The sequence below is a fragment of the Sesamum indicum genome, linkage group LG16 (genome assembly GCF_000512975.1).
Source record: "Sesamum indicum cultivar Zhongzhi No. 13 linkage group LG16, S_indicum_v1.0, whole genome shotgun sequence".
NCBI lineage: Eukaryota > Viridiplantae > Streptophyta > Magnoliopsida > Lamiales > Pedaliaceae > Sesamum > Sesamum indicum.
Genome location: NC_026160.1, coordinates 1,451,532 through 1,473,404, shown reverse-complemented (window position 1 = coordinate 1,473,404; position 21,873 = coordinate 1,451,532). Strand labels below are relative to the sequence as shown.

General features: G+C 34.8%; 1 protein-coding gene across 1 annotated transcript; it reads right to left on the bottom strand.

Annotated features, from left to right (window-relative positions):
• LOC105178529 (B-box domain protein 31-like) lies at positions 6,202-7,209 on the bottom strand. Its single transcript, XM_011102020.2, has one exon. The coding sequence runs from the start codon at positions 7,040-7,042 to the stop codon at positions 6,590-6,592; it is 453 nt and encodes a 150-aa protein (XP_011100322.1). The 5' UTR covers positions 7,043-7,209; the 3' UTR covers positions 6,202-6,589.

The following is a 21,873-nucleotide window of genomic DNA, read 5'->3' as shown; positions in this document are numbered from 1 at the left end:
GTGCTAACCTAGACCTAATAGATGAGGTTCAAAAAGATGCTTTAACCCGCATTGGAAAATACAAGCAAAGGTGTTGAACGCTTATAACAAAAGGGTGAGAAGGAGGGAATTCCAGGTAGTTGATCTTGTGCTAAGGCAAGTTAGTGCTCTAAAACCTAGCCCCAAACTTGGAGAGCCTTTACAAAATAACCTGAATTATTAAGTTCGAAGCATATAAGCTAGAAGAAACAAATGACATGAAGCTCTCCCGACCATGGAATGGTTACAACCTCAAGTTTTATTCTAAAAACCTTGCTCTTGCTTATGATTTTACTACTTTTACTTGCTAAGGGCATTCATTCTAGAACATAAACAGTTTTCTTTTCCCTTGTTAATTTTGTATTGTTAACAAAGTTAAGAGCCTTGCTAATCTAATAAGCTGCCCTAAGTTGGTGCACGCATTCTTGCTGACTTTTGAGCCCTAATAACCTACCCTCAGCTAGCACACATTTCTTGCTAGCTTCGAGCCAATAAGCCGCCCTCAGTTGGTGCACGCATTATTGCTCATTTTTTTCTATCGGCTATGAGCCCTAGAACTTTAATAAAGTTGTCTTTTTAAGTAGGGACATTTACTTGATTTTCCATTTAAGGTTTACAAACACTTACCCGTTATATGGATTACTATTCTATTTTCTAGTATTGTTTCACTTTTTTATTCAATGGTGTAGTGGGTCATGGTCTATCTTTACTGGACACGGATAATTATGCATTGCTTATATGTAAAGAGGTTCTAAAATAGACCTAACCGACCTTGATGATAGCAAGAGGATGGTGACGAACAAGCCCTATCAGGAGGAAGGGAGCATATATACCAGGTACTAACAACGAGTATGACCTAGACTTGTTGGTACAATAAGATTCAAAGTTTCCCTTGCATTTCTATTACTAACCACTTGTAGGAAAAACAATTAATGTTTGTTCATTATAGCTATAACACTGGGATATCCCCAATATTCTATAATCCTTCCTTGCAGGAACAATAAGCATATTCATTCATATACCTCCAACAGTCCACCTGAAAGGAAGCATGCCAAGACCTAATAGCAATTAACTAAAACAAAAAATATATTATAAACCATTTGTAGAAAGAATGAGGGGGGAGGGGATAGAATATAGGGCATCTATATGTCAGTGAACCAAAAATATTCAAGCCTACACCCCTATATATCCAAAACCTGTCACAGGAGGTATCTAAAAACTAAATTGTTTGTTTGTGTAGAAGAAGAGCAGTGCTCATTTATTAGTAGGAGGAGAACGTCCTCATCACCACCTCCAGCAGGAAACTTTGTCCTAAAGGGAATGGAATCCTCTATCACTTGATCAGTCCCTGGCACAATCTCCAGCCACGCACGTAGCAGACTTTCTGGCAGTTCAAGAGGAATGTCCTTTCTGGCTCAGGAGCATTTGTCAGCCCAACATTTATGTCCAGGAAGGAGAGGGAAATGCCTTCTAGAGCCAACACTATGAATTGCAAGGCACAACTCCTGAACCTATGATAGTAATATTTTAAAGCATTACCAGCTAGCAAGCTCTAGAAATCCAGAGACTTCTTGTATTCTTCTAGACAATTTACTCATATGAAAGGAGTGGATCACTTTAGGAATGTGCAGCAGAAGCATGAAAAGGCATTAAAATAGAGAGAAATAATTATAATTAAAATTTAGATCTTTCCTTGCTTATATCCGAGTGCTCAATGTAGTATGAGGATTACAACAAAAGAAATATCCATATACACGAGGCTATAGAATATATAAATGAACAAACCGAAATAAATAACGTTAATGATTATTACCTCTTTGTGTTTTGCTTCAACCGGCAAAGTGTACCTCCAATTTGTTCACCCTAGGCTCCAAACTAAAAACCATCTAGAGATGATCCATACCACAAAGAGGGAAGAACGATTTGATCTCATTACTAAAAAAAATCAAAATCCTTTTAGAAGAAGATCAAAGAGAACTATACTATGAGTTAGTGTATTGTCTTTATCAAAATTCTCTGCAACTCTACTTTTGATCCTAGATTAAAAAGAGCAAGAGAATATGTGGGAGAGAAGTTGGGAGAGTTGTAGTGTACATATATATATATTGTTGTATGACAGAGTTGAAATGTGTTTAGATACATTTACTCAACCCCACAAGGGAAGCTCCCTTCTAGGGGAAATAAAATTTTTAGTCCCATAAGTTATGCACATGTCACTTTTGGTCTCATTCATTATTGGATTAGCACTTTTAGTCTCATAACTTACAAAAATTAGCACTTTTGATCTTCGTGCACTTTTTCATCTACAATTTTAATGATGCAGGTCACGTGTCAAGCATGTTGCAATTAAATATTTTTTATTGGAGGAAAAATTAGCCCTTTTTTCAATAGTAGTATATGAGTACCTCATCTGTCCTACATGATTCACTTGTGGAAGACATGATTCTTTGCATTTCTTCTACTTGGCTTCAACTTATAGAAATGTGGAAAGAATAGGATTCAATTTTTGTGAGAGAAGAGATAAATCGGTATTTTTTTGCCCTAATTTTCTTCAAGATTTATTTTTTCTCTCGAATGTAATTATATTTACTCCAAAAATGGTCCCAAGCTGAAAGACAAATCAATTTTCTCTCCAGCAAAAAATATTTAACCATCACATCCCCTCAGGCAGTGAGAACAAGCCAACACTTGCCTTTTTCAACAGGAAAAAGGAGCAAAAATTGAGCAGTGGATGGAATTTCTCCTAGTTTTTTTGCTAAAATATAAAACCTTCCAATCAACTTATTCAGGGGAACTTTGGGAAGTGCAGAAACGTCAACAAAAAAAAATCAAACAAAGGAAAACGTAAAGCAACCTCTAGCTGGGCTAAAGAAAAATAGAGGAAGGCCTTAAGGGGAAAATTTGGGCTATTCAGGACAGTAAGGACCTTAATCACATATTTAGTAGGTATCACATACTTATCCTTAACGATCATCGCATCATTCAGGTGCCGAAGCACAGCTGCACATAAGGTGTGTGGAACAAGCCACCCTTGGGGTTGCGAGGAGTGGACTTTGAGACCCCTTCCTTTGTGGGCAGTTCAGTGCGAGCCGTATGTGGCCGAGCAGAGTTATGGGATGAAGTGCTATTATGGTAGATGAGGGTGCGTCTAGAGAGAAAAACGATATGCTTCAAAAACCAAGAAGCATAGACATCCGTTATGTGATAAAGGTAACTTGTCCGGAGCTTGAGTGGGAGCAGCCCACTAATCAGTGTGTTGGGTGTTTATCAAGAGCACGAGTTTGAGTTGAATTGAGAAGGTTCCTCGACGGGATTCTGACACCCTGTTCCTTGGTCTAAGATTTCCGAGGGGGCCTACCATATCAAAATTCGAGGGGAGCAGCAGGCTCTATTGACGCCATGAGCAGCATGGTGCGCTCGGGTTGAGACTCGAGTTTGATTTTTGCTCGCCAGATTTGAACTTGATGTTACGGCCGGGCTGGGGAGACAGAAACCCCAACCTTGTTAGTGATCGGACCGATGCGGGACTTGCGTTTGAGTTTTGCTGCGGGATGGGGATTCATAAATCATATCCTTGCAGTTGCAGTCAAGCGCTCGAGCCAAGACATGAGATTGAGTTTTGTGGTCGAGCTAGGACTTGAGCTTGGTTGTCGGCCAGATTGAGGGCTGAGGCCCCATTTTCGTGTTGGGTTGAGTGAGAACCATTTTGAGAGACGTTAGGTCCACGAGCAGCGTGGTTCCGACAGTTGGGCATCCGACCTATGTGTTTGCAAATGTTTAAGTGTAGTCTACCGCAGAGGCGGGTTTGCGTGTTTGCCGAGGACGGCAACACATCGAGTGGGGGAGAGAGTGCGAAGCGTGCGCACAGACTCCACACTTCGCACGTTCCAGATCAATTCGGGTGTATATGAGGCACAATTTTGAGGAACATCAGACACTCCTTTCGTTCCAGATCAATTCGGGTGTATTTGAGGCACTGTCCTGAGGGACATCGGAGATTTTAGAGGCGCACTTGATAAGACTTGGAGCACAGTTGAGAAAGTTGGGAAGAGAGTGTAGAGCCAGGCACAGACTTCCAACTTCAGTGAGCAACAGTCGGGTAGAGAGTGTAGAGCTAGGCACAGGCTTCCGACTTCAGCAGGCTACATTGAGAAGAGAGTGTGGAGAAAGGTACAGACTTCTAATGTGAGCGATATTGGGGAAGAGAGTGTAGACGAGTACACAGACTTCCAACTTGAGACGATCATGCAGTACATCTGAGGCACTGTTTGTTGAGAGCTACCCGCCACCTTGGGAAGAGAGTGTAGAGAGAGGCGCAGACTTTGGCTTTGAGTTTCAGTATTGAATGAGTGCATCAGAGACACTATGTTTTGTGGGGGAGCTTAGCACCGTTTATGAGGAGACAACTGTGCTAAAGAGGCACTTCACAACTGGAGCGCTCGAAAGAGCAGGAGGTCGGTCAGGTGTCGCGTGATACTGAGAAAAAGTATTGGGCACTGTATACACCTCAATCCTTCGTTATGTGTTGACGAGGACATTAACAGATCGAGTGGGGGAGAGTGTCACTGGCCGCACCTTGGGCTAGACAGTCGGCAGTGACTTGTGGAGGACGTACGGGCGGCTAGGGGATGCCGGCCAACACGCTGGTGTGCAAATGGTCTTCGAGCAGAGTGCTTTATCCTTGGATATTTGCAATACTGTTTCAATGGCGAGATCCTTGGAGTGTTGGGAGCACCTCCAAGATGTTTCAGACGTAGATGGTTCCGTTCCGATAGGAACGACGATGATGTTAGAGTCTGCCAGTGTAGAGGCGAGACTGTAGTTTCAGAGTAGTGTGGAGACAATTCCTCAGTCATGGATGATCGGATGAGGCTGAAACTCTATCGTTATGATGTGCAAGTAGTAGGCTACGCTACGGTTCAAGCGGGACATGATTTGGATGTCGGTCGAAGGAGATGCTGAAAAAGTGCACTCCTCGGCCCTTTCAGTGTTCTACTCTTGGAACAAGAGATTATTTTCTTAAACCTATTATAAGAGGGGCATGCAGTGGTGAGCTCCAGCCAGCCCTCCCCGTGCACGATGGCAGTAGCTTGAGAAAACGTTTGCACTAAATGTGCATCTCTTGGGGGCATGATGGGGGCCTTCAAGAGCCTGCTCTAGGCAGCTCAACAAGGAGCGCTAGAGTCCCCAAAGGGCTTGGAAACCTGATGGGCAGCGTAGGATCAGGATGGCCTACGCTGGGCGCCGATACGGTCGAGAGGCTCCATGTGACGCGCAAGATTGCCTCACGGGCTGCGAGATATCAGGGACAATGCCTCTCGTGTGAATGGGTGGTCAAGACAAACATTCCAAGACCTTGTGATCCAACTCATGGGATGCGCTATCGAGTTCTAGCCGTCCATGGGGGTCCGTGCAGGGAGGTGTTCAGATGTCGCGCTAGCGAGTTTCAGTGTCGAGGACAGGCGACGGACTGTCGCTATACTCTGATATATGTGAAGGCTAGTCGAAGATTAAGAGTAATCTTAGACGCCGCACAAACGAAAAATATATGAGAATTACATTCCGCTGCGAAAAAAAAAGAACACGTCTGTAATATCCGGGCAATCATTACATCGCATATCGCAGACCTCGATGAGAACAGTGTGGTTGCTTAGAGAATACTTTTCGTCGCCTAGATTTGGGGGCGATGGCATTGTTGTAGCCCCTTTTGCAAAGGATATGGTGGTGGAGGTGGGAGAAGGGGCTAAGTTTATTACATTTACTTACATTTAGTCTTTTGATAATATTTTATAATTGTACATATAATATATATTCAAAATTAATTAAATTTATGCACGTAATCTTTTATATATTTAGATCTAATGATTGAGATTCATTAATTAAATGTTACAACTTTTATACACTAAAAAGAAATATTCATTAAACTAAAAACAAAATATAATAAATAACAGCATAACAATCTATTATTAAAATGAATAATTTGGTTCGATAAAATACATATTATCATAAGATTTCTGAAAATTTGGTTCGATAAACTCCATATTAATTTGGTTCGATAAAATCTGATCCAAACCAAAATTTCTCATAAGATTTATGCCATATGGTCAAAAAATCCGAACCTCATGACCTTAACAGATAGTGTCTATTATAAAAGTTTAAGACCTTTCTTTTTTATTCAAGAAAACTTTGCAGCTATAGTGTTTTCACTGTCATCAGCCCAAATTCTATCCACAAAAACAATAATAAATGTAATTAAACTATTTTTTTAGTATCAAGAAAAGTCTGCAAGATCAACGGCTAAGCCCGAAAATGAGATGATGAGCAGCCACGATCGTCCCGCCATTGCAGAACAAAATCGTGACCCTTCAGTATCCCACCTAAAAATCTTCATACTTCGTCATGCTGAGGGGAAATAATGGTGAAAATAAAACCAAAATCTGGTTAAATAAATTAATTAAAGAACGTTTGTGTTCTTCCATTTTTCCTCGTAAAAGAAAAAAAAAAGAGAGAAATTCTGAAAAAGATTTAGAAAAAACAAAGAAAATGAACAGAAAAAGTGTGGAAATTATATTCATACATCGCAAGGATGATTTGCAGAAGCAGTCTCAAGCCTGCAGAGTTCCCTCGAGACCGCCACCACGCCGCCGCCCACGGGCTCGTCACCACTCGAGTAACTTTCCTCCGACGGAGGCGGCGATGGCGACGGCCACGGCACCACCTGATTCTCCTCCAACTCCTCCTCGTCCGCTTCCTCCTCCTCCGGCGCCTCTTCTTCATCTTCTTCACCGGGTTCATCATGTCTAACGCATCGCTGGCAGACGGAGACTGTGGGCCCCAGCTTAGAGCCGGAGGCGGCCCACCGCGTCGGCGACTGGCACACGTGGCACAGCAAATTCCTGGAATGCCGGGCCACCAGGAAGTTGGCGGAGTGAACCTTGGCGTCGCAGTCCCAGCACAAGCTCGCCTGGTCCGACTCGCAGTGCATCCGCGCCACTCCTTTACACAACTCGCACGCCCTCATCATCTTCCCAACCACCGTACAGCAACCAATAAAAAAACCCCACGAAAATAATTGAAAAAAAAATTAAAAAACAAAGGGAAATTTGGAGCTGAGACTGAGAGATGAATATGAAGTTGAGGAAAAGGGGATATAAAGAGAAGAATCTGATAAGGAAGAAAGAAAAGAAAACGGAAGCAAACTTTCTTTATTTCAAGTAGCACTCCACCACACCAAACACCACCTTATTTTTTTTGTCATAATATCAAATTGCCACTCTCCAATAATTTTTTATTTTAAATATTATTCTACTTTCTTTTCTATTTAATATATATATATATATATATAAATACGAGAAAATTATCTCTTTATAAAAAATAAAATAGCAATTTATCCCGTTTGCTTTTTAAAATAAATTAATTTACTTATCTGTCTAAGAAGGCAAATCGCTTTGTTTTAGAAAATACAAGAGGATAAATTGCTGTATTTTAAAAAATATAGAAAGATAAATTGTTATTTTTTTATCATTAAAAAGATAATTTGCTCATTTATGATACTCATTTATGATACTATATAAAAATAAATTACGTTAAACTATATATATGTCATGCATATATATATAAAAGAGGAATAATGTAATTTTTGTCTCTATAATATGTATATTAAATGAAATAAAAGATACGCTGTAATTTAAAATAATTACATTGCCACCTCCAAATACTTCCATATATAAATAAAATGGAATCAGAAGAAGTAACGGCTTTTTTAGATTTTAATTGATTTTAACATTATTTCTTTATTTTAAAAATAAATTTAATCACTTGATTAAAACATCTTTAGTATTTGGAAATTTGTGCTAAAGAGGTATCTTATGAATAAATATAATATTATGGGTTGGAATCTTAAAAACATGTTATTATTTATCTCACTTTGATTAATTTTATTATAATTTATTATGTTATTGTATATGAATTTAATTACATTTATAAATATATTTCATTTTATATGAATTTATTGTAATTAATTTTATGTTGAATTATGATTGCTATTAAGAATTATATTGAGGTATCAATCCACGAATATTGATGTTATTATTCGTTTCATAAAAAAAAAAAATTTTGCGTAACATAATATATTTGTATGTTTTTTACTTTATGTAATAAATCTAAGGAATAATTGCACTTCTCTCTCTTGAGGTTTGGTGTAATTACACGTAAGCCTCTCGTGGTTTGGAAAATTACATCTAGCATTCTTGAGATCTGCTTTTTTCTAACAAATAAATCCCTCCATTAATCAAAATTCAACAAATTTACTGATTTTTAGCAAAAAAATGGGATAAAGTTATATATTTACCTCCAATTGATTTATTATATATTACATAAATCTTTTTATAACAAAATTACCTTCATATGTTTTAACACTTTAATGTATGTGGGTATGTATCTCTTCATCGTTATAATGGTAGTTTAGTCGAAAAAAATTATTTTTGACCTGCAATAAGTTAGTAACAAGTCAATTGAGAATAAATATAAACTTTAATTCTTTTTTTTTTGTTAATATTAACAAATTTAGTAAATTTTTCACTAACAGAGGACCTCTATTTATTATAAGAAAGTAAATATTAAGATACTAAATATAATTTTTAAAATAATATCTGTATTATTCCTAAATTTAATATACTTTTAATAATTAAAAACAACTCAAATTACTGTCACATTAATTTAATATTTTGAAGAATTGGTCATTGAAGATTTCAACTCTCTTCCTCTAATAATTAAAAGGAAAAAAAGCAAATAGGAATTAATTATCCCAATTTCCAATGTCTAGAGTTGTGGGCAAAGTTGGGAATTCGTGGACACAGACAGGCTCGGAGATATTTTTGGAAATGCGTGAAACGACGACGTTTGAGGAAGGATGGATGACAGGTGTCGGAAGTGGAGGGAGCAACAGACTGTTTTTCGTTTGTGTGTGGGTGGTGTGTGTTTGGGGGGGCGATCATGTGCGGCCTCTGATTGGGTGAAGAGGATATCTTGATGGGCTGTGGTGACGTGGCAGAGGAGGGGTTGGGGATGGGCAGATTGTGATTTGCTGAGGTGGATGGTGTTGGGTCCAATGAGGGAGATGCATCCACGTGATGCCCACCTGCCTGGGCCTGAGGTTGATGTGGTTTCCCAACTCTATCTGTTTGATTCCGTTGTGTATATATATTAGTGACGCCTGCCTTCAATTATCCGGTGTTTTCAGCCCTTTGGTCCACCAATGGGAATTAAATTATCATATATGTATATATATAGTATGGAGTCCGAGCTATAGACAAAAAATTATAAATTTTATAATATCTTCAAAAACTATAAGTTACATAACCGTAAATTATATTTTAATAACCGTCCTACTGTATACAATAGGGTAAAATATTTTATACAAAACTCAATATTAAATTCTTTAATAAGTTTATTTAAGAAATATTATGAAAATTAAAATAGAATATTATCATATGTTAACACGTTGAGAAATTAACATTATTTTATAAGTTTCAAATACTATATGTATATATATTCTTAACATTAATAAAATATATTATGTAAAAGATATTATCCTATTACCCTGATATAATTTCTCTTAAAAAATGTGATTGGTGTTGAATATAATTATAAGAACTATCATATTTGCCGCTCCATGCTATGTATGGAAATTTATAATGATGTGAGCAAAAATCGCTTGTTAAGGAAGTCTTTAGACTCGGAGTTTTTGGACGGAATATTTTAAAAGTCTAACAAAGGGGACTTGCAAAAACGATATTTGTACTCTAATGATCGAGTTAGTAAATAGTTGTAGAGAGATAAACACAATGAAAATGTAGTACGTAGTAATTGGTGCTTAAGAGATGAGAGAGTAATATTCCTTGATATTAAAAGTGTTTGAATGGTGAACTAGTACGTTTGTTTATGCCAAAAAACGTTACCCTTAACTAAAGGTGATATGGAAAGATTAACAGGTCAAACTACATTTAACGCCTCCCATCAATTTTATGAGAAACTTGATCTTTGGGAAGACAAAGAATGATTATAGCAATTATACCATGATTGAGGGGATTATGGCCGACTCAAGGGGAGCATGACATTAATGGAGAGTCCGAGAAAAGACATTTTATCTCTTATAAAGTTTTTATCTGTATGCACATCCTAAGGAACGAGAGACGAAATAGTAAAGATTCAGTACTTACTTAAGTTAGTTGGTTAGTATAAATAGGACCTCTTTCCTAGCATGAAGGAGAGATCATTTTCTTTTTGGAAAAATATCCATTGTTGAAGGCAAGATTCTTCTTTATTTGGAGCGTTATATTACAGAATTCATCTGCACAACATAGCTGTGATTGTAACCCGATTAATCACTCAAATAGAATTGTAATTTTCATATCTTCTCGTTGATTTTTATATAAATTATTAGTTGAGCAATATCAGAAGGAAAAAGGTTGGTTTTTATAGCCTGGTTCCTCCTCGGATGACAAGTCATGCCTCCTTAGAACTCGGATCGATGGTTACTGCAGATAAGTCCCCCCCAAATCCAGAGGTTGTTAACAAAGGTCTTCAGGAAATCAAGTGGACCGAGGAGACCTTGGCTAGATAAGCCTCTTAGTCGATAATGTCCGCATCTACAGGGGGTCATTGGGATGTCAATATGATCCTTGCATGTCTTCAGACTTAGGTGGCAATTACATGGTCATCCTTTTTGTACTAGAGGAATAGCCTTCTTCCACATGTGGAACGATACACCTGACAACCAGTACGACTTTAATGGGCTTGTCACTTGATGGATCAACGGACCTCAGCCAAGGCCCGACCTTCCCAGGTTTCATAAGCTGGCGATGGGCCGGAGGCTATTCCCCTTCAGACTTCATGTGTGTAGGGGCCTTTTACAGAGCCTCTACGGAGATTGGGCATTCACTTTGGCCAATTGCATATTCTGAGCATCGTATAAATTTTATAGTATTTTTCAAAACTTCTAAATTACCTAAGGATAAATTATATTTTAATAACCATCCGACTATATACAATAGTGCAAATTTATTTATACCAAGTTAAGTTATGGAATATTATGAAAATAACAATAGAATATTATCATATTTTTAGATATTGAGAAATTAAAATACATTCTTATTCAATTAATAAAATACATTATGTAAATATGTTATCCTATTACCCTAATAGAACAAGATGTTTTTGGATGATTTTTGGGTGATTGCTAATCCAACTGTAATTGGGAAGTTTTGATTATCAAAGAGTTACCTACAAAACATATCACGGTTAGAACCACAAGGAGAAAGTCTGGCAATGACCCTCAAATCCTTAAATTTGTAGATTGTAGGAGATAATGATGGTCGAAAAAAGAATATAGGAACATAAGTTATATTTGAAGCATTTAGCGTGACATTTATAGAATTTGACCAATTATATGGTCACACGTGAGTCACAGATACAGAAATGATCCAATGGTCACAGTGTACACATTGAGGTTTTCTAGAGAGTACTGAAGCAAGGTTGTAAAGATCTTGAATAAAAAAGATACCTCTAGAAATCATAAAAAGTAAATTACAATATTTTAAAAAATATAGAGAGATAAATTATTTTTTTTTCCGCTATGCATATATATCTACCCATAAATGCATCAAGTCAAAAAGTGTTTTCAGAAGAAGACTGGAAAAATTAGTCAAAACCAACTTCATTCAATAGTTTATTAGTTGTCATTGCATACGGTCCCCTTAAATATATGATGTAAGATGAAGAGAAAAAAATTGTGATAAGAAAGAAAAAAGGTATGTAAGAAGAAAGAAACGTGGGGTGAGGTGACAGAGAAAAAATATATTGTAATTACAAATTTATTAAAAATATAGAAGTTTGTAAGAAAAACAAACATGGAGAAGTTTAAGCAGAGCGAGAAACATGGAGTAGTGAATGAGAAAAAAAACGACGAAAAGTTTTCTTTTATAATAGTATAGACTAATAAGTATGGCACATCCTATATATGTGCATAATTTTTAAAAATAAATAAAAAATATTTAAATAAATTATATTATCAGTTTTTGTAGTTTAAAAAAATACCTAAAACTATATATTAAGAAAATAAATTAATATAAATATTTTTATTTATAAAAAAAATTGACAAATAAAGATAATAAATAATGTAGGAAAACTAGAAAAATGCATGGAAGAAAATAACCATCAAACGGTAGTTATTAAATCATAATAAAAGAAGAAATTAAGAAATAATTAATTAATTAATTAAAAATTTTAAAAGTAAATGACATACGTACCAAAATTAAGTGAGACACCATAAAAAATAAACGAAAATCTAACGAATTAGACTAATTGTTAAACTGTTGTCAAAATCAGGCGTATTGAAAGACAAAATTACAGTAAAGGTAAAATGAAAAGTCATTATTAACATGGGATAATTTCGATTTTGATGCCCTAGTTAGTAATTAAATAAATTTTGGTACTTTATGTTCCTTTTCTGTATATGGCATGCGCGACTCCATTAGTTTAAACGCTTAAGGGACAGAGAAGACTAATTTTCGTCATTTTAAAAAATCTTACCTACTAAAATTAATAAATTTGCATGAATTACACAAAATTGATTAAACTTAAAGAATCAAAATTGGATAATTCAAATCCAATATATATAAAATCTGCATTAGATATTGGTATTAGACTGAATATGACAGCTGATCTCTGAGCTCGCTTCACTCGTAAATTCCGATAAACTCAGAACTCCGAGAGGTTGTTTGACTATCTGTTACTTTGACTTACAGAAAGCACTCAAATTCTTACATTACCTGCAATTACAAGCAGGTGTCGCACCAGCTTCCATGCACGCCGCCACATGTTGGCTTCTGCGTCACAAAATTTGGCTCTTTTCTGAATTCAATTTGACCTTACACTGCGTTTTAGATCGTAATTAAAAGGAACTTTATTGATTTTTTGAAAATAATAAACAAATTAATGATCTTGCATCATTATTTTTAATTAAAGGAAAAAATTCAAATGACTCTTATCATATTATAAATGAGAAAATTATCTTTCTATGCAAGAAAGTAATAAAATACATCTCAATATTTTTTAAAATAAGATAATCTATTTCTTTAGACAATGAGATAAGTTGCTCTATTTTAAAAAACACAAAATGATAAATTGGCAATTTTTTTTTTCGTAAGAAGTAATTTATTCATTTGTAATATCACACAAAATAAATTGCATTAAACCCTTATTTTAATCAAAGTATGGTTTTAGAGATAGGGAGTGTTTGCAAAAATTTTCATTTTTAAAGAAGTGATTTTGAGAAAAAGTTTGAAGTTGTAGTAAAATCAAAAGTTGGTAATGTTTGAAAAAAAGTAAAAAGCAGATGAAAGCTAAATTGGATAGTATTTAGAAAAAAATCACTTTTAAAATAAATTTAATTGATTAAAGACTATTTCATCCTTATGTTTTAAAAAGATACTATGTTTTGTTTATTATTTCGCTTGTTGTTTGTCATTAATAATTATTTTTTGACAAAAAATGACAAATTGTATTTTGATTAGTATATTTCATATTTATTTTTTAAAAAATATTAAAAGACCATGTTAATTAATAATTATTTCACTAACTAGTATATTATTGATTCATACAATTCAATAATTAAACTTGTATGATTGCAAAAAAAAAATATTTTATTAGTTAATCAAATAATAATATGTAAATTAATAATATAATTCGATGATATAACTCATAAAATATAAAAATATTAAATATGTGAAAGTGTAAATTTAATTATTGTTAAATTATTCAAATCATTTGAAAACTTAGATATCAACTTTAAATATATAATTTTAAAAATAAATTAAAAATAATAAAGTTGAATTCAAATTATTATATATAATAAAGGTAAAATAATAAAAAATAAAGTTAGATTTATTTATAAAAAAACCAAAGCAACTAAAAGCACCCCCAAGATGCTTCTAACTTTTGGCCTAAAAACGCCTTTCTTAGCCGTTTTAGAACTAGAAACTGACATTTCAAACACGTCAAAAATACTTTTTGAGTACCAAAAACTGAAAAACACTTTTATAAACCACTCGCAAACACTCCCACAGAATTATTATATTTAGAAAATATGATCTAATTATTCTAAATGAAAAATTAATCGATATATATTTAAAATATTGAGAGCACTATACTACATCAAACAAAGAGATAATTCTACCACCCTTCCCTGAAATTTGGTATAATTATATTTAAATTTTTTATAATTTAAAAAATTACATTTAATTCTCCTAATATTTATTTTTATCCAATAAATAGATCGATCAATTTTTTTATTTGGTGGGAAAAGATTTATTAGTGTAAATGTCCTCTCTGAGAGGACATGACTCTAATAACTTGGGGCTTAATATTTTATTATGGAGATATTAAGTTCAAAATCTATTTAAAGCATATGTGAGTGGGCGCATGTGTAGATTAAAAAATAAAAATAAAAATAAAAAATAAAAAATAAATGTTAATGTAATCACAAAAATGAGTGGTGAAACAAAAATTCTTGAATCTGAAGAGAATTTTGTGATTGATTTCACAAAATCTTTACATTACAAGAAAATATAATATTTAGTGACAAACTATCAAGTATAATTTTAAAGTTATCATTAATAATATATTTTAAGTGGCAATAATTTTATCTTATCACTATATAATTATCAATGACAAAAAATGTGTATAACAATGTCACTAAATATAATTAGTGGCACATCTATAGTGACAACATAAAAGAGTGACAGCTATTCTTTGTTGACACTAGATCATCACTACATATGAATCACTAATTATATTTAGTGACAACTTTGTGGATATTTTTTGTCATTAACTCATGTTAATAATAATTTTTACAAATCAATAGTAATTATTAAAATCATGAAATTTCTTATTGTGACAAAATAAATTGTCTTGTCACTAATTAAATATATATAATTAGTAAGGCCATGTTTACTTCTTGTGATAAAGATTAAAATCCCTTATAGTCTCTCATAGTAACTTGTTTACTTGCTTTTTGGCCAGTCCGTTATAACCTAGGCTGGCCCAGTATTAGAGGTGATTTTTGAGTGATTGAAAATTTCTGCTGATTAGACAGTCACCAACATGGCCCATTTTTTCCTTTTTCCTAACTTCCTGTTTTAGTCCTCGATTCTATGAGAGGCAATTTTCGAGTTGCCCTCATTAATTATTGTTATTACAAAGGTGATGTGTCAGGTGCATTAAAAGGTTGCTATACTACTCAATTCCACTCATTTTCCCAACATTTCTCTCATAGCGGACGGCAACCTCCAAGAGCAGGTGAAAAATGGCTTCTCCATCATTTTTTTTCACCACTACAAAAAATGACGCTTTTACTTTGTTTTGAAGTCTGCGTTACTATTCACTGTCACCCACCGATTCTGATGAATGATTTTAAATTTTATTTTTTTAATCGGTGCCAATATTGGCGATTTGTGGAGTAAAAGCGAATTGTGAATAAGTAGACTTCTGGGGCTTGCTATTTGTTGGGAGGTAAGTAATGCATTCTTTCCCCCATTTTAATTGTGAAATGTTAAACATATTGATTTTATTTGTTCTAAAGTGTTACCTTAAGCAATTTTATTCATCAATAATTGTTAATAAAGTTATCTGATAGTCGCGTTATTGGAAGTAAACATTTTTTCATTTAGTTGTAAAGTGTTAATGCTTTATGTGTTTAAAATTTATTTAATTTCTGTCTCGTAAACTATTATAATTATTTTTATTTGGCATACTACGAAAGACCTAGAATAAATTAATTTTCAGAATCTACTGCGCTTCACATTGTTAAAAATATTCTGTCACCACCTTGCAGTATGCTGAATGGGACATCTTTTAACTTGTAAAATTGTGTTATGTACACAACTCTTTACCCAACAACAAGCTTAATTCTCTATTAAATTTTATTTTTTTTCATTTGGCTGATAGGATGGTTTCAAGAAGAATAATTATGGTTGTTATTGCTATTGAGCAAATAATGAATAAGGTAATGGTTGCACTTATGTTGTTTGTATGCGTTCATATACACTTGAAACGTATACGTAGAAGAAGAATGGCTAAACGTAATCCCCGTTATAGTTTTACTAGCCGTATCCCAAGTCAGGTAAAACAATTGCATAGACTAGTTATCGACAACGACTAATCTTGCCTAAGAAACCAACGTAATAAACGAAATGCTTTTGGACGGTTGTGTTATTTGTTGGGACATAGTTCCGGGCTAAATGATACCAACAATTTGTCTGTGAGTGAGCAAGTAGCTATATTCCTAAGTATCATAGCTCATCACAAGAAGAATTGGGTAGTCAAATATGATTTCATCCGATCTGGTTGTAACATTAGCAAATCCTTCCACAATTTCCTCAATGCAATACTCAGACTTAACTGTACATTCCTAGCCTGATCAACACCTATAACTGATAATTATACGGACTCCCAATGGCGTTCGTTCAAGGTAAAATTATAGTTTTGGCTATTAATGTATGGGATCAACTTTTAAGTCATTAAATTTGTGTAACATGTCTTATGTGGTCCTTCCTAGAGATGTTTGGGTGCACTTGGAATGTACATTGATGTTAGGGTCCCTAAACAAGACAAAGGTCATTATCGTACATGAAAATGTCATATTGCAGTTAATGTCTTATGAGTTTGCAACATGAACATGCAATTCATTTACGTCTTGACTAGTTAGGAGGGTAGTGCTGCTGATAGTAGAGTTTTACGTGATGCTATAAACAGGCCCAATGGTCTACGTGTCCCCCGCAGGTACATTCTTGTAAAAAGAATATAACATGCATTGACCAATCATAATAATACGTATATCCCTTGATCATTATTTTTTCAAAAATTCTTATCAGGTAATTATTATTTATGCGACAACGGTTATTCTAATAGAGACAGTTTCCTCACCTCGTACCGAGGTGTGAGGTATCACTTGAGATAATGGGACGGCGACGCCGCAAGTCCTCAAAATAAAGAAGAGTTGTTCAATTTGAAGCATTCATCTGCTAGAAATGTCATTGAGCGTACATTTTGACTCCTTAAAATTCGATGGGCGATCTTGAAAAGCCAATTATTTTATCCTATCAAAGTGCAAAATAGAATCATAATGGCTTGTTGTTTCCTTCATAATTTTATTTGTAATAAAATGCCTGAAGATCCATTTGAAGTTGAAATTCAAGAACCCAACGACTCACTCAATGATTCGAACGTGGCATATGTGTCAACGATTGAAACCAATTCAGTTTGGACTAGTTGGAGAGATGAGCTCGCAAATACCATGTACACAGAATGGTTGACTCATAGAGGATGAAACCATTGTAGACTTCTTACGAATGACTAGTAAAACTTTTAGATGGTCGCCAGGTTTTACCGCAAATTCCAATTCATAAGATTTATGTTGTATTTAACAGACTTGATTTTTGTTTGAAAGTTGTATTGCCTTCACTCAAGTATTGTCCAATTTATTTCACTATGGCATGACATTAAATTAAAGATTTAACTGCACTTATTCTCTGTTTTTTAATTTGAGTTTGTGTGTTAAAACGCGTTCCATGAGTAATGTAAACTACCATAACGACATGTCCCTTATGGTTGTTTATATGACTATGGCATGTCCCTTACGTTTCTTTGTACGATATCTTGTATGTTTGTTCATATGACTCTGTGTTTGTTGAATACTACATTGATTTTAGTAACCAACTTTCTATATGGTTTCTTGTGGACATACAACTGGTTAAACTGTAGTACGAAATGAACCTCAATGATGATGAGGGTCGTAGTAAACAACGACGTCGTGGTGCAGGAAATGAAAAAGTTGGTTCTCTAAGGACCTGGACGGCTAGGGAAGAGGAAGTTCTAGTGAATGCATTGAAATCAATTATTACCAGCGGATGGAAGTGCGATAATGGCTTCTGCAACGGGTATTTACTCCAACTTGAGGGCTATATGCTAAATGCATTTCCAAACTTTGTGCTGAGCCACATATCAATTCAAAGGTCCACATTTGGAAGAAGCAATACTCCACGCTTGTGAGTATGAAGGCAAAAAGTGGCTCCGGATGGGATGAAAGTAGGAACATGATCACAGTTGATGAGAACAGTATCTAGGATGAGTATACGAAGGTAACTCACACTCCTTCATTACGTGAATAATATTTAGTACGTAAAGTAAAATGGCAGATTCTGGATTACAACACTTTTGACAAAAATTGATAACCCATATATCGCAGGTGGATCCATCAAAAAAATCAATTCGGTATAAATCATGGTCGTACTTCCCCGCATGGCGTGAATATGTGGAAAAGATCGAGCAACTGGAGAGGAAGCAAAGGATGACGAGGATACTGCTAGGGCCGCCAGGGCGAAGCACAAAAGGAAACCGAAAACTACTATGTCCCAACTCCTGACTAGAACCCTGACTCTGGATTCATCTTAAACCATGAAGAACCTTCATCCGCGCCGAATATGAACATTGACCCAGCAGCCACTTCACCAAATGTTCCGAAAGAGAGTAGTACTGACGCAAAGAAGCGAAAGAGGAATGAAGCTGATGCAGAGGAAAGGTTGGTAGACATGGTAAGTACATTCTGCGAAGATGCAAATTCACGAATCGGTGCGCTAACAAAGGTTCTGGGAAGGGAATTTGGAAATTGCGAAAATAGAGACCAAGTGGAAGATGCAATTTCGTAGGTTGATGGGCTAGATGAAAATGAACAATTGATTATCGTTCAACGCTTGCATAACAATCCTAAAGATCTGGACTTGTTCTTTAGGCTATCAATCCACAAGCGCGGTCTTTTAGTGAGATTGATATTGAGGGTTAGGTTCTGATCTTAAAATACTATACTTTTTTATATTAAATGCCATGCTTGATTAGTAGCAAGCTTTAAGTTGGAGCCTGAACTGAATGTTATTGAATTGTAATACAATTGCCTCTAGTCTACTTCTGGTAATTGATGGAAGAATTGGTACCATGGAACAGAGTCTCCATTTTGAACCACACTTTTGTTAGGCTATTGCACAATTAATGGACAAGTGATATATTATATTTGGTATTATGTTAGGTTGGGGCGAATATGTATTTTTGCAGGATATTATGTTTTGCAGATTAAGTCATGCATTCGCTCCTAGTCTAACTTGTAATGCGTTTTTTAGGATCTAGCTTATATACTATTACCCAGAACTATATCCATTCGCAGAGGTAAATGGGAACTCCACTTTTACTGAAATAAGGTATTTTTAACAATGAATACATCGGGACAGATAAATAATTCATACAATTTCTTATTCGTGTGGTGGTCGGAAAATCTAAATCAAAAGCAGAGTAAACATAGATATAATATGACGTCTATGATTGAAGAAATCATTTTAAGGCAGTTGTTAGTTATATTATTTTGGTATATAATTTTTAGCACACGAGATGAAAGGGAGCACAGTCGGCGATGAAGCTCCGTGCCGGAAGTCCACAAGGTGAGATGAAATGAAATGAAAAAAGGGAGAGAGAAGGTGAAGGAGAAATGAGCCGTTTCACTGATTGGACACCCAATTTTTTCCTATTTGAGGTTAAATTTATAATTGCAGTTCTCAATCACTTAAATAACACAAGACAAGTAAACACAAAAGAATTTGATCATTGACAGTATCTTAAGTTAGTAAACAAATTACTAAATAGTTAATTTGAAGCCAATCATACACACAATTACAAATTAATATTTTACCACTTAATCCCATCACAACAAGTAAACATGGCCTAAGAATATTAAGATTGTCACTTGACTTTCTTATCACTATTCTTCTATTTTCTTGTAGTGTTATAAATTTTGGGAAAAGTATTATTTTAGTCCGCGAAGTATGCCTAATTTTAATTTTAGTTCGATAACTATGTTCATTTTTATTTAGATCCAATAACTTACGAAATTGCTTACTTTTAGTCCTCTGGCAGATTTTCGGACAATTTTACCCTATGCAATTTTTGAAAGGCAGTTTTAGTCCATATGCACTCATAGGGGTAAAATTGATCGAAAATCTGCCAGAGGACTAAAAGTAAGTAATTTTGTAAGTTACTGGACCTAAACAAAAATAGACATAGTTATCGGACTAAAATTAAAATTAGGCATACTTAGCGGACTAAAATAATACTTTCCCCTAAATATTTTATTACTTGTAATTTCTTGTACATATGCCCCTATCAGAAATTTTTGACAACAACAATTTCGTTAGAAAATTCGTTGCAAATCCGTCCCATGACTATTGCAACTGCAACTTTTTCATTGCCAATTTCGCTGCAGGTTTTAAGCAGCAAAAAATTAAAAGTTAATTAGCAGTGAACAATTACGACAGATCACATTGGTGGCAAATTGATGTAGTCACACGAAATCAGGATCTTTGGGTCGGATCACTATCCTTGGGTCGCTAAATCCCTCTTTCGAACTACCTGTAGTGGATCCCGAGAATAAAGCAAACGTGAGGCTAGCCGAGTAGCCCTCGGCGATGGCCCTCCGATGCTTAAGTTAGAAAAGTGGGGTCGAAAATAGGATAATGAGATCGAATGAGATCACAAATATGGCGGTAAAAGGATGTGATGAAAACGTGTTTGAATAATCATAAATGAGGCTATTCATAACTGTACGGTACCCTCTATGTATGCGACATGTGGCCCCACTGAAAGTGAGCCACGTCATCTACTGTAAAAGCCTGCTGCTGTCGATGTCGTACCTGTACAATGGGCCCCACACGCGCAGTCAATGGATACATAAAAAGGTGTTGAAAAATATAGGGGTATTTTTGTAATTATCTAACTTCCCTTATCACAAGTGTCATAACTTTTTGTGATGACTTTGTGATAATTTCATTTATTACTAAATTGTTATCAATATATTTGCAAAATTCCATCATAATTTTATTGGAAATTTGCGACAGAAATCTTGTCGATACAAAACATAGTGTTTAATGCAATTTATTTTCTGGTGATATTGCAAATGAGCAAATTATTCTTCTAATAAAAAAATAGCAATTTAGCCTTCTTGTGTTTTTTGAAATAAAGCAACTTACCTCCCTATCTGAGGAGGTAAATTGTTTCATTATAAAATTTTGGGGGCAAATTGCTACATTTTAAAAAACACAAAGGGTAAAGTGTTGTATTTTAAACAGTGCAGGAGGATAAATTGTTATTTTTTTTTCATAAGAGGATAATTTGCTCATTTTGCAATATAATAAGAGGTTGTTTGTATTTTTCCCCCAAAATTTATTATGACCTGTGACGAAACTGCATTTTCGCAAATTTAACAAACTTGGTGATAACATCCAACAAATTTGCAACAGAATCTCCCTCACCAAACATCTGCATAATTTTGCGACCACTTTACATTTGTCGCAAAGTTTTGTCAGCCCTTTGCGACGATTTTTAGTCACTAGCCCTCTTTCTTTGTAATTTCATCACAATAAAATGACCTCTTTTGCAACGTAAAAACAAATACACGATACCTAGTGGAAGAATATGCCCAACGCAATAGATACGTACATGTCATTTATCTCAGAAAATATAATTAGAATCACAATACTCTTTATACTTCGATCTCGGAGATAAAAAGATACTGACTTTAGTGATTGGAAGATAAAAGTTTTGGACTATTATATTTGTGCCATGGAACAATCTTATTTGTAATTAATATATTCTTAAATTATCCTTATTTTTATTTGTGAAAAGATATAATTTATTGAATTATCTAAATCGTGTTACAATGAAAAACAGGTCAACCAGACCATACCCCTCCAGACGGGT